Source organism: Littorina saxatilis, linkage group LG17 (genome assembly GCF_037325665.1).
Source record: "Littorina saxatilis isolate snail1 linkage group LG17, US_GU_Lsax_2.0, whole genome shotgun sequence".
NCBI classification, from domain to species: Eukaryota; Metazoa; Mollusca; class Gastropoda; order Littorinimorpha; family Littorinidae; genus Littorina; species Littorina saxatilis.
Window position 1 is genome coordinate 17,828,707 of NC_090261.1, and position 13,826 is coordinate 17,842,532.

The 13,826-nt window shown below is 40.6% G+C and overlaps 1 protein-coding gene and 1 long non-coding RNA gene across 5 annotated transcripts in view; one reads left to right on the top strand and one right to left on the bottom strand.

Annotated features, from left to right (window-relative positions):
* Positions 1-13,826, bottom strand: part of LOC138952778 (protein unc-79 homolog) — a 294,903-nt gene that overhangs the window by 148,151 nt on the left and 132,926 nt on the right. For all 3 annotated transcript variants that reach the window (XM_070324505.1, XM_070324504.1, XM_070324503.1), the window contains exons 12-13: positions 11,506-11,572; positions 10,950-10,987 (exon numbers count right to left, since the gene is read on the bottom strand). In XM_070324505.1, the coding sequence (XP_070180606.1) occupies positions 10,950-10,987; positions 11,506-11,572 (105 nt within the window). The remainder of the gene's footprint in view (positions 1-10,949; positions 10,988-11,505; positions 11,573-13,826) is intronic.
* On the top strand, positions 312-9,928 carry LOC138952799 (uncharacterized). 2 transcript variants are annotated; one of them, XR_011451419.1, is made up of 3 exons: positions 312-580; positions 7,316-7,413; positions 9,581-9,923. It is a non-coding gene; the product is annotated as an uncharacterized lncRNA (long non-coding RNA). The 2 variants fall into 2 exon arrangements; XR_011451420.1 differs by lacking the exon at positions 312-580 and adding an exon at positions 2,816-2,840 and having other exon boundaries at positions 9,581-9,928.

A 13,826-nucleotide genomic window follows, 5' to 3' on the forward strand; every position in this document is an offset into this window, starting at 1 on the left:
TCCAGTAGTTTACTCTGAATCGCTCCACACACACACACACAAACACAGACACACATACACCACGACCCTCGTCTCGATTCCCCCTCTATGTTAAAACATTTAGTCAAAACTTGACTAAATGTAAAAAGACCAAAAAAAAGGCCATAATTGAATCCTGATTTCCGGCATATACCGGAAGAATCCCACCCATGGACCAACAACAGGGTCCATAACAACTGAGCAGACTGGGAGTGGGAATAACCCACATTCAATCAAATTCAAAGACCAGGGCTGAGGTGCACGAAGCAAAAGTGGGTGACAACCAATGGGAGGCTCCCGTTTGGACCAGCTAGCTAGCAGCCCCACTCAAAGAAGTTGGCACCCAAAAAAATGGCGACCGCCTTTTTCGAAATGACATTTTCGGAGATTTTACAAAAACAACGCCCAAACGAAAAGGTAGAATGGTGCCTTCCGTTCGATTTCAAGTCATGCTTTTCACATTTCCAAGGAAGATAACCGCTGAGAGTGCAGAAACGCCGCTGTTCGACTTTGAAATCTCGAATCGCAGACGACCTTCGCTTTCACAGTACAATCATAGCAGGTGAGGCAGTGTTACTCATTTCGATCAGCTCGTTTTCGTATTTTTTGTGCATTACGATCATGTAGAATTATTGGAATCAAAGCAGGAATGACTAAGGCATGCAAATGTGTTGATTTTGTCGAAAGCTGTACAGTAGTTAGCTAGATTCTTTCTGTTGAGTTTTTTTGTATGACTGAATTTCGTCTTCAAAATCTTACCACTTCTGTGATTTTCATTGTTTGTTTAGCTCATCGGCAGGAAAATCGTCAGGCAAAATATCAATCTGTTGAATGATAATGTTAAGATAAGGGATGTTCAAACATGTATCTGCTTGCAAACACAAGCGCAAGGCCAGATCTGTCTGCTTCATTGACTGCCAGATTTTCATTGAATCTTCAAACTGACTCGTTTGCAGACTCTCAAATTAGATCCAGTGTTTGTATTCTTAGATTCATGATTGACCATTCAGGCTGTTTACGATGATGACGTTGTGTTTGTTTATGCTGATGCAATCTGCAGATCAAAGGGGACTGACGTGTTTGTTTATGCTGATGCAATCTGCAGATCAAAGGGGACTGACCGCAGGCTGACCCAGTGATCAATACAACTTGTGTTTACCACTCAACATTTCCTTCCACCTATAACTCAAGGGCAAAAATAAAGGTACATGCTTGTGGATTCATTATGCAATTCATGTCTGTGAAGATCAACATAGTTGTGAGCTTATTAATATCAGCACCATCCTCACCCCATAACACTCTCATGTCCAACTAGCACTGTAACCAACCTTCAACCCTGCCCCCACCCCCCTATCCTTGCCCCCTCTCTGCATAATTATGTTCAATTTTTCAGAATGACCTTGTTATCACTCCAGCGTCTGACCATGGAGTCTACAGGCCATAGTCTCAGATGTGATGGGATCAAGAGGATGCCACAATGATCGAGGTAACTTTGCAAATACTCAAACAGATCTAAATGCAGAAGGTGATCCACAAACATGTTTGCTTAAACATTACAAGGTTACACCCAGAACAACAGCTGGCCTTAGTTGCTTATTAACTGCAAGCAACAAAGACCCTCTCCCCCTCCCCTCTTCCACCTGCAACATATATTTTCATATCCATATCCAACTTTTCCATTGCCTCTTATGTTGTATAACTGTTGATATTTACACATTAACATGCTTCCAGTTGAAACTTCGAGGTCTTCATCAGGGATTGACGCCCGACAAAAGCTAATTGAAGCCTGACGGAGCGAAGCGACGGAGGGCTTCAATTAGACTTTGGGAGGGCGTCAATCCACGATGAAGACCGAGAAGTTTCAAATGGAAGCATGTTAATGTTATTGTAATTCAATCTGACGACGATCTCTTTCCTGCTTTCATGCGGTTGTAAACAGACAGAATTGGTTCTGTTCTGTTCACACACTACTTTCAGTCCACCTACCTGCAAGGGTCAAGTCCCAAGAAATATGTCTCTGTATTCCTATCGTATCACTCTGCTCCTGTTTTGTTTTCTTTCACACACATTTTCCCTTCTTTTTTGACGGGTTTCTGGACAGCAAACTCAAAAACAAATTCTTTTCATCACAAAAGCGATCTTTGGAATTGACTGACGTAGTCCGGAAGAATTCATGCATCAACTTACGTCACGTATTCGACGTCATCACTTCGCATACCTTGTGGTCTCGGTATTTCGTTGGCCTTCATATTTCCTACTTTTAAAATGACCCTCAAAGCTAACCGAGACTAGTCAGGCGGTATCAATGTGCCTCGCCAGCAGGTTGTTAATGGATTTTTTAGCGAGTGGCTATCAACAATTAGTCACCGGTAATTTTTAATGAGTTGGGGCATTCTGACCAATCACAGGATCTGTTTCATTAAAACGCAAACTTGATTGAATTACAATTAACAGTAACAAGTTTTTGTTTCCAATCAATGGCTCTGCATTTACCCTGTACACACACACACACACACACACACACACACACACACACACACACACACACACAAATATATTCACTATCTCTCTCTCCCTGTTTTAAATTCAGTCATTTGAATCACTAACACTTAACTGGGGTTCAGTTACTGAATCTGTGATAGTGTTATTTGGAGTAAGATTATTGACTTTTTTGCTGCGCCTGTTCTTCTTACCGCTTTTCCTATCCACATAATTCGTTTTGTCCATTAAAATGCTGGTTTTTGTTTTAATCACTACAGTATGTGTCCATATAGTTTACGCCTGAGATGTGATGGGACCAAAAGATTTCCAGAATGAAAAAGGTAACTTTTTTTTTTTACCTGATCTTTTTCATGCAGAAGTTGGTTCACATTATACATTGCAGTGTTGTTGTCTTCCAAATACATTAAACATTGTACCAGTCATTACATTTAAATGACAATGCTGACAAATATCAAACCTCCCCCGGTTCCCCAACTAGCCTTCTCACATCCCCCCCCCCCCCCCCCACCTCATTAGATCACGAACACCACACTAATAAAATCATATATCGTCAGTGTTCAAAACAAACCTCGTAACCACCATTTTTCTGATTTTCGTTTTTTTGCATCATTGAAATCGTAATTTTTTTACCTACCTTCTGAAACAAAAATCAAATAAATATGTTGCCTAATTAGTTAATTAAGCTGCTGTAAACGAACCTCATAACTCAAAACCGTTTGCGCGGGCTTTCAACTTTACCACTTAAGGGATCTTACGAGGTTTTCTCGGAAAACGGTGGTAATTTACAAACCTCGTATTAGCTTTTACGAGGTTTTCGTGAACTGTTTTGGTGGGAAATTGATCAAAACATCCGGGTTACGAGGTTTACGTCTACACGAAAGCAGCCTGGTCTTGAGAGAAACTGAATGGGACAGAGGTAAGTGCTCCACTTTCCTTGCTGAAAATACGAAGACAAGTCGTTTAACTTGGCTTTTCCATTCCTAATTGAGCAATGTTAATCGTGCGTGATTGAATATGACGTAGATGATATTATAAAAGAGAGAAAATGTTTCTTCGAAGCAAATTCGGATCCAATGCACTGCTGCCTCTCTCTCTCTCTCTCTCTCTCTCTCTCTCTCTCTCTCTCTCTCTCTCTCTCTTGACACACACACACACACGTCGCCACGCACACGCGAACGAACACGCCGCACACGGGCATTCGTGGCAGCGTTTTATTTACGATATTTCATTGTTTGTTTGTGACGTCTTATAACACTCATTTTCCTTGTGGAATACTGAATTTATTCTTTTTTTTAATTTACAGTTTCAGAAAATGGCAAACATCACTCCGCCATCGAGCAGTGATGAAAACAACCCTTGGATCTGCGTCGTGTGTGGAAAAATGGCCAAAGACAGTGACAAACTTGACATTGACTTTGTTCTGAGGCGTGATCGAGTTATGTTTGACACAGATGACACACCATGGGTATACTGTATCCGCTGTCACAAGTATTTTCATGTGAGATGTGTTGACTTCGACACAGTCGAGATTGTTATATTCACTGGCCATCACTACGTCTGTGCAATCTGCAGAGAGTAAGAAGGTTAAACATGAATTGTTCAATTCAAGGAACCGTCATTAGGAGCTTTCAAATACTGGAAGGACTTTCAGAAGACAATCTTATCTGCAATGAAACTCTTGAAGACGGCGTAGAGTTATTGTCTCCTGTCTTGCCTACCCATGAGGATGCGTCAGCCCCTGATTCTGTTCAGGACCTGCTATTGTCTCCTGATTTTATTCAGGACCTGCTATTGTCCCCCATCCCTTCTTTTTCATATCAAAGCGGGTCACCGTCCCCCATCCCACCTGAATTTGTTCAGGCTGTTTCTCACCAGGACACGCCTTGTCGTACGCTGTCAGATCATGAACACAGTCAGACTGCCGAAGAGGACTCCCAAGACACTCTAAATGATGATAAGGTCACTGACAGCGGCGACTCCTACCACCCTCTTGACGACGAAAATGAATCCACAGATTCATATGAAATACCAACTCAACTTGCGAGCCCTGTGGAAGAAATGTCACCGCTACCGCCACCATCTCCAACGCCTCTCGTTTCTTCAGTTAACAAGGGCAAGAAGAGACGGAAGGCCTCGGATGGCATGGCCAGTGAAAATAAGGAACTCAGATTGAAAGGACAAGCGTATATTGGAAGAACTACAGACCACAAGGGAAAGCAAAGTTTCACGCGTCAGAAAAAACAAAGACAACAAGGGCCACCATGTATTTCGGACTTCTGCCGCAGATCACAGCAAAGACACTGCAATGAGATTTCTGATGAGGAAAGGTCCGAGATCTTCTCAATGTTCTGGAAAGAACTGGATTGGGGTCAAAGGAAAACATATGTGTCTTCGATGGTGAACTATGTTCAGGTCAAGAGGCGACGAGGAATAGGTCGAAGGGAAGGATCGTTTGAGTACCACCTGAAAGTTCGGGGAGAGAGACTGCAAGTCTGCAAAACAACTTTCTTGGAGACGCTTGCATTGAAAGAATGGAGTGTACGGAGCTGGGTCCTGCAAACAAACAGGCCTCTTGAGACTCAAGAGCCCAGCCCACCGCCTTCGGTCAAAACAACACAAAACAAAACAAACGAAAAGAGTGCTGTAGCCAGGATGTTCATCGAACAGCTCTCTAAAGTACCGTCACACTACTGCCGTAAAGACTCCAACAAACTGTATTTGGAAACAATCATCCAATCCAAGACTCACCTGTACAAACTCTTCAGAGAGTTCTGTGACAAAAATGGACAACAGCGAGTATCAAGAGCGACACTAATGAGGGAGCTGAAGGCGATGAACATAGCTATTTTTAAACCACGGAAGGACCAGTGCAACCTGTGTTTGTCCTATAAGTATGGCCAGGTTTCGAAAGAGGAGTACGACACGCATATCAAGCGTAAGGTGGAAGCTCAGACAGAAAAGAAGTTGGACAAAAGAATAGCTGAGGATGACAGTGACACTTTGGTCATCACAGCAGACCTGCAGGTAGTGCTTCTCTCCCCAAGGTTGTTTGCAAATGCAAACTACTATAAAAGTAAACTTTGCTGCCACAATTACACCCTGTATGATTTGGCGACACGAGATGTTGTGTGTTATTACTGGCATGAAGGCAACGGTGAAGTGAACAGCAGTAACTTTGCGTCCTGCTTATTAGATTTTCTCCAGAATGTTCAAGGCAGTCGTGAGACCCCTCTGCGTACGATCATCATCTATTCAGATGGTTGTGGTTATCAAAACAGGAATGTTACACTCTCTAACTGTCTTCTACACTTTGCCATCCGTACAGGGATTGAAGTGGTACAGAAGTACCTCGAAAAAGGTCATACATGGATGGAGGTTGATTCAGTTCACAGTGCCATTGAAAGAAAGCTGAGGGATCGTCAGATCTACTGGCCCCCTGAGTACGTGGAGGTAATAAGCTCGGCCAGGCAGAACGCGCCGTACAAAGTAAAAAGTCTTGACTTCACCTTTTTTAAAGACTTTTCAAAGGTTCTACGTCAGATCGATCCGCCCAGGGAATGGAGTGGGTGATCCACACGTCACTGACATCAGGGCACTCCGTTACAGCCCATGTGGCACCATCAGCTACAAGCTGATGTTGTCTGACGGTTGGCAAGTCTTGCCCCGCAGACCGGCCAAAGTTGCTGAGGACGTGGTGATCCCGAACCTCTACCAGCAACCTCGACGCATCAAGAAGAAGAAGTGGCAAGACTTGCAGGAGCTGAAGCTGGTGCTGCCCACAGAGTACCATTCATTCTACGAAGGACTTCAGCATGAGTGACTTTTTCTCAGGGAAACCAGCGTTGGTTCAAGTTTGTGTTTGTTCAAACACTTGCCACACCAGTGAGATGTGTCCCTTGTTCAGCAACCTCAGACTTTAAAATCGTTCATCTGTCAATATAGCCGAGATTTTGTTGTCGTTTGTTTTATTTCATTTCCCACATGTTGCAGGTACGACAACATGTTCAAACTCCAGTCTATACAGAAGTAACATAGATTGTCGTTTATTTGTGTCATGCTTCATTGGTGGATACAGCGCAGAACCTTAATTGTTATCTTAGGTTCGGATAACAAAACGATTTTTGTCGAATGACATTTTTTTAATGCAGTCTGCATAATTTAATTGACTTTAATATGTGCCCACATTATATTTTTGTTCAGTTTTTGATGTGCAATTGAACGGCTACAAAAAGAAGCCAAATTCATAATGATTTAATTGAAATATAATGTGTTTTTTAACTTGCTTTTATTGACTTTTCTTCTAATTTCTGTTACCCCCCTCCCCCATCTGTGTGTGTGTGTGTGTGCGTGCGTGCGTGTATATGTGTGTGTGAGTGTATGTGTGCGTGTGTGTGTGTGTGTGCAAAAGTGGAAAAGTTTACGCCTTATTAACAAAGAAAACATGTATTCTAACCTGAACGTTTACCCTGAAAACCACGCATCTCCACAGTTTTTGGACACCGTTTTGTGAGAAAAGCTCGTATCAGCATTCATTGGAGCGTGACGGCTTTATCTGACCATAAATTCTCAATTTCTTACCAGAAACGCATTTCTGGCACTACACAGATTTATCCCGTATAAATAAAATGTTGGAATTTGAGTTTGTGATTTTTTAAAACAGTTTTTTTCGTTTTTCTCAAAACAGCAAAAATGACGATGCGAGGTTTGTTTTGAACACCGACGATATACTGTTGCTGCTGCTAAATGTTGTTGTGACTTGTTCTTCCTCTGTGTATATTTTTTTGTGTTTCCACAGAATGCAGTTCTTCCATGCGCCTCAACGTCTATAGATCTATGGAGTCTACAACATTGTCTGAGATGTGATTTGAGCCACAGCATGTCAGAATGATCAAGGTAATTTTTTAAACACATATAGCTGATCAAACTGAAGAATTCAAACACACAGTTTCAGTGGGTTTTTTAATGCATAAAACATTGCAACAGTCAGGGGCTTTCTCCCAATAAAGATTGTGAGGTTTTCTTTGCAAGTTGTTTCGCTATGCAGAGTGTGATGTTTTTGTTTGTTTGCTGTACTAAATGAAGATGCACAGATAAAAGAAAGTCTTGCATGTAGAGGAAGGAATATGCTTTTGGTTTTTGACAAGACAAATTTTACTCATTAGAGCTTAAGTATAAATTCCTTACATTTTGAACCAAAATGTCAGACATCACAGATCTCTCAAATTAAAAAAAAAATGAGGGCATCATTCTGACTTGAACATATACCACACATTTGATAGCCTGGTTAATGTTCTGTGTATAGTGAAAACATTTCGCTTTATGAATTTCACATGTTGACACCAGTGCCTAGTAGGAAATGAATTGCACATCCTCCAATCTCCACCAAAAGAAGTCAGATGTATGTGCCCATGTTAAAATAAAGTTTTATTTTTTCCATGTAAAAACCTAGACAAACATGACAATGTGGTGTCTGATATACTGGGTAATATGATGAGGAACGTACCTTTAAAGGCCCAGTCCTTATTGTGAAAGCAGTTCTGCTCAGCTGGAATTTGGTGAATTTGTTTTTTTTTTACAAGTTTTTTGTTAATGAAGTGAATTTGCAAAAAATTTAAAAATAACAATTTGTTGTGTACACAAAGCATTTACTGATTCAGGCTGTTGAATGTTGTCATGTGTCTTGGGAAAGGGGAAGTCTTATTCTACGTAAAAGCATCGCCAGGTTTGGGTTGAGCCAAATCGTTTGCATAGAAAGGACTGTGCCTTTTAAGGACGCATGGATTTTTCATCTATTCAATTGCAGGATAACAACACAACACCGAATAGTTTCTAAGCTATTATTTCTTTTCTTTTCTCGAGTCCCACGAAGTTCCCAATGCTAGGGCATACTTTTGTATAGAAGCTGTTCGTGGAAATGTCATGTAAGTTTTTACACTGGCATGGCGAACATGAATTTTTCAGACTGGCTAAAATGAAAGAAGTATGCATTCTTGTGTTTTGTTTCTGCAAGCGGTATCATTTTCCTAATGTTATCTGATTTTAATCTCTTACAGTTTTTATCGCTAGGATATGTACAATGGGCTAATTAAACATATACGCCAGCCCACATTTCAGAACAGGATATGAACAAGGTATGTAGCGCTGTTTGCATCATTCGTTTAAATTCAAAAATCAGACTAATTTGCCTTCTTTGGCATTATGCATAAGATATTCATTTTTTTTTTTGCAATGCTGACTGTAATTCTGTGTATGTGTGTGTGTGTATGTGTGTGTGTGTGTGTTTACTGATATTATTGTAATTTATTAATCGGCTGAAGGCGACACAGTTTCCAACTCCCCAGTGAGACTTCTTGAGTCAGTTGCATGCATGATAGCTAACTGAGGTGTCTGCAAGAAAGTAAGGGTATTTCGTATACTTCATACTTGGTGTACATTAATTTCAGCTTCGGCATGACTAGTCCCGAAAGATGCTATTTTGTAGGTGAAATGGTCTGACTTGGTTGTCTTTCGAAAAAGAATCCAAATTCGGGGATGGACTCAACAGTTCGAGGTTTAAAATGGAGCGGTAGACTAACGAACCCGATTTAATTCTTCAAGATTGATATTTTTGGGGTTATTTGAAGGACAACCTTAGACAATCAGTGACTTGAGTACAGCCATTACAGGCAGGAGGAGGGCATCCCCATAGAGGATTGCGTTCCTGTCATCGGTTAATTTTGCGCAAGGTTGACTCTACCATGAAGGGGTCATTTTTCCAGTCAATCGTGTTCGGCCAATATCTTCATGGTTGTTGTGCATGAATTTCACTTTGTTCATCACCATTCCACGAAGTTTCCTGTTTGTAGGTTTCATGGTTCGATTTTTTAGCTTCTTTCAAAAGTGTTCCAAAGTACCCCTCCATTTAACATGTAAACTCACAACTTTGTTGACCTTCGTCATGCATAAGCTGTAGTTAATAAACACCAAATGATAACTAATTCGGTCAACGGATGTAGAAATTATAAAAACAAAATTGGGTTGAATTTTGTGTGTGTCACCATCTATGTTTGTATTTTTGCAGGCAGGCAGGGGTGGAGTTGTGATGATGCGGCGCCGGTTGACTGAAGACACACGAACCAGCATTCTTCGGAAGTGTTTGGATCACAAATCAACATTATTTCACATTGAATGGCGGCAGATATTTATGTATATATTCTCAGCTTAGACGTGTGCTTTGAATTCGGATGTTTAAGAACAAGAGACAAACTTGAATAAAGCCTTACGAAGTACATGATTGTAACTGGAGCAAAAGTGTGTGTGTGTGTGTGTGTGTGTGTGTGTGTGTGTGTGTGTGTGTGTGTGTGTGTGTGTGTGTGTGTGTGAAGTGCAACAGTTAACAATGACGATGAGACAGAATGCTAAAGCACAGATCCTTTTATTTAACAATCTATATCGTCCTCCTTTTTTTTTTAAATGTTGCTGTGTTGACGAACGTTCTCCGAGCAAACGTCTATCTAATGTTTTTGTCATCACATTGAAAGAATTTCTTCTGAGTATAATGAAGCTGAATTAAAAGAAAAAAAAGACCCATTGCTCAAAACATTAAGAAACAGGAGGATTTTGGTTCGGTCGTAGACCTAAAAGCATTACCGAGGGATTCATTCGAGGCCAGTGTATCAGTGCAAATCGAAAATCTGTGAAACCTCAGATATAACTTTATAAAACAAACAGAATTTTGATAAAAATAACCAAAATTCACAGTAGTTTTGGGTTTTTTTTTGCATCTCCCTCTTCACCCAACCCCAACCCTAATTGATGTGCCCGAAAAGCGCTCAAAAACAGACACACGTTAGTTTTTCACCTCAGTGCACTGCTTATCCACATTTACAAATATTGTATCATTAATTTTGGTCACTGCCCGGGGCGTCCCTTTTCTGATAATTATAGTCAAGTTTTCTTTTATTTCCCTTGGATTCCCGATGGCTCCACGGTAGACACCATGATCAGCGCATGCGCACTAAGGCCACTGAAGTCACTTTCCCGAATCTATTTATAACCTCCGACCCAGTAGGGTAAATGACCGAGACGGCTTCGTGCACCGCGACCAAGTGGGAGGGAGAGACCCAAGTCGGTTCGCCCCCAAGAAGGTGACAACTCTCACCAAGTTACCACCCAATGGTTGTCACCCGCTTCGATCTTCGTGCACCTCAGCCCAGGAGTCTATTCACAACAGGTGGGAAGGCGGAGAAAGCTGTGACATAAAACATTTAAAAAACAGTTGCCTCCCCTGTGATGAAACTAGACCCTCAGATTCCCAAAAAAGACCCCAACTTTTTATGACCGATTTTTCTGGACATTTTAGTGGGAGGTTTTACTATAGTTAAATCTCTGTCTGAAAGATATGTTTTACAATATTACAAGAAAGAACTAAAAATTGGTCAAGCACTCACCTCTGGCTTGAGTTTTTCCAAAGCATTTCCAACATTGTCTGGGCAAAAGACAGAAAGAAAAATGTCACAAACCTTTGTGTTGCTTTTAAAACAATCAGTATGTCACGCTCGCCATTAAAATAAAAGTTCTCATCTCATTTCACAGCAGCCTAAGCAAAGATTCATAGGTCCTGATGCATTCCAAAAATGTTTAACAAAAAGGATAAATCTGAAAGGATAAAATCTGTGGTTTTGCATTTCTACTGGGAAAATGGTTGCTGCATAAATTATGAAGGCTTGACTCAATCTGACTGCTTGCATCAATTTGCTCGCGGTACAAGCACACAGAATTATTGATGGTTATTCTGTGATAGCAATGCTAAGTCATGAGTGAGGACAGCGAGTTTTGATAAGCACTGAGCAGCAAATGCTGTCAATTACAAATGCAGTACAATTTCCAATTTGTTTTCAAAAATCATGTGTACATTACTGGTTAAAGTGGTGTACTAAACATATCAAAGCAGGAATCTTCTGTGATGTCTACAAAAAGAAACTAAATAAAGACGCTTGTACACACCATCTGGTAAGTAGGCTGTGGCATCAAACCATTGGAAAAGCATTCCTAACAGACGACCTAGAACTTCCTGAAAATAAACAACACTGCAATAAATAAACAGTCCACTTCTTGATAGTAAATTAATATAGGGACACATTCTTGTCTTGGTAAAGGTATGTATGGACAATTTCTTTTGTATCTGTATCACAGGAATAAAAAAAAAATCAATAGAAATATTGTGAATGCCAAGTAGTTCTATGATAGGGGAAATATATCCCTTCTTACACATTATGATTATTTATACATAACCAGCTCTCTTGGTGCAACCATAAAAACTTATCCAAGATTTTTGCAAGTGTTTTAAGCATTCTCGATTGGTTTACTCTGATGAACAAATCATACCAATCAAAGTGACCCAAGGAGGTTTACCAAATCACATGAAAAGGTTAAAGCCCCACTCCGCCTCCTGTAAACCATCCGTTTCTGGTCACAGACACTGTCAGGCTTTTTACACACAGTACAAACACCTTTTCGTTTAAAAACTTACCGCTAGAGAACACCCTAGGTGCCGCCCTCCATAAAGAGCGAGCATTACTAAGAATTTATTGTTGCATGGCCAGACGGATTCCCATCCATTTAAAACAGAAGCCTCGTTATGTTTTAACATCTAAAAAATAAAATGACAGCTTTATAGACAAACTTTGTAAAACACCAAAGAATTCTTTTAACATTAAAACAAAGTCAGTGCAGTTCGAAGTTTTAAAAGTTTTAAAGTAGGGATGTAAATCAAGCAAACTGGGTGAACGAGTTGAATGGGTCGACTGGTGCATGCAGCGTGGGCTTCCGAAACCGATACAACTTTAGCTTTTTTTAAATGATGGTCATCTGAGATTTCAACCATTTGATACTGTTAGTTGCTGTGTCTGTGTAGATTGAGTATTGCGCGCATAAACACGTACTTCCGCGAAAGGGATATTATCAAATGAGCTGCATTTTCTGATAACCGCTAGTTTCTTTGAAGTCGCCGCTACTCGGTTTGTGTCGCCACCAGACATTTGTTGTACTGTTGATTCAGAGGGTAACACAATAACATGCTATTGCAGACACTTTCTTTACTTTACAGTGGAGTCCAGCTATAACGAACCTGGGTATAACGAAATCCCGCTTTTAACGAACTGCCATTGATTTCCCGGCAGACAGCCTTCTATTTCTTACTTGTTACTTTCCGACTACAACGAACCTTTTGAACTCATTTGCATAACGAACCCCTCTTATAACAAACACGTTTTCATCGCCCCAGAGCCGTTTTGTCTCTAAAAATCACAAGGCTACAACGAACTGATGTCAATAATTGTCTCCAAAGACAAAAATACACAAACACAAGTAAAAGTATACGGGTAACAAACGGTCGAAGAATGAAAATAAGCCGCACATCAAAGGAAAAATACAGAGTGAAAATATGTGTGCTCTGTGTGTGCCGTGAGATCAAAGGCAGGTCCATTGTGATGCCTTGTTTATTGTCACTGACCTTCTTCCCAGGGGTCAATGACCCAGATTTAGCTATGAGAGGTGGTTCCCCTGTCATATCTGAGAGAGGAAACACTTCCTGCACCGGGGTCAGTGACCGAGTTTAACCTATGGGGCGGTCTCTTTGATGTCTTGAGAGGAAACATGGCCAGGGTAGTACCTAGTAGCTGAAACATGCATTATCACAAGTTGTTTGACTGGTACTCAGGCGGTCTCTTTGATTTGTTTCGTACACTCGAGAAAAAAAGTCGCGTCTTATGACCCGGAAAATACGGTACATGCTTTTACACGACTTTTTAAATTTTATCTCTAAAATTACAGTAAAGTGAACATTTGAACTATGCCTCTCTATGGATTATATTATGAAGCTGTTGAAAACATGCAGAGATTGTACTCTCCAAGGAAAGATCGATGGGACGATCATTTGAAGGTGAGTGGGAAAACTTGTCTTGAGGCCATTTAGGGTTGAAAACTCTACAGCGAATTACTGATATAACGAACTAAAATGTATCTCCCTTGAGATTCGTTGTACCCGGACTCCACTGTATTTGGTGTTTAACGTCGTTTTCAACCGTTCAAGGTTATATCGCGACGGGGAAAGGGGGGAGATGGGATAGAGCCACTTGTTAATTGTTTCTTGTTCACAAAAGCACTAATCAAAAAATTGCTCCAGGGGCTTGCAACGTAGTACAATATATGACCTTACTGGGAGAATGCAAGTTTCCAGTACAAAGGACTTAACATTTCTTACATACTGCTTGACTAAAATCTTTACAAACATTGACTATATTCTATACAAGAAACACTTAACAAGG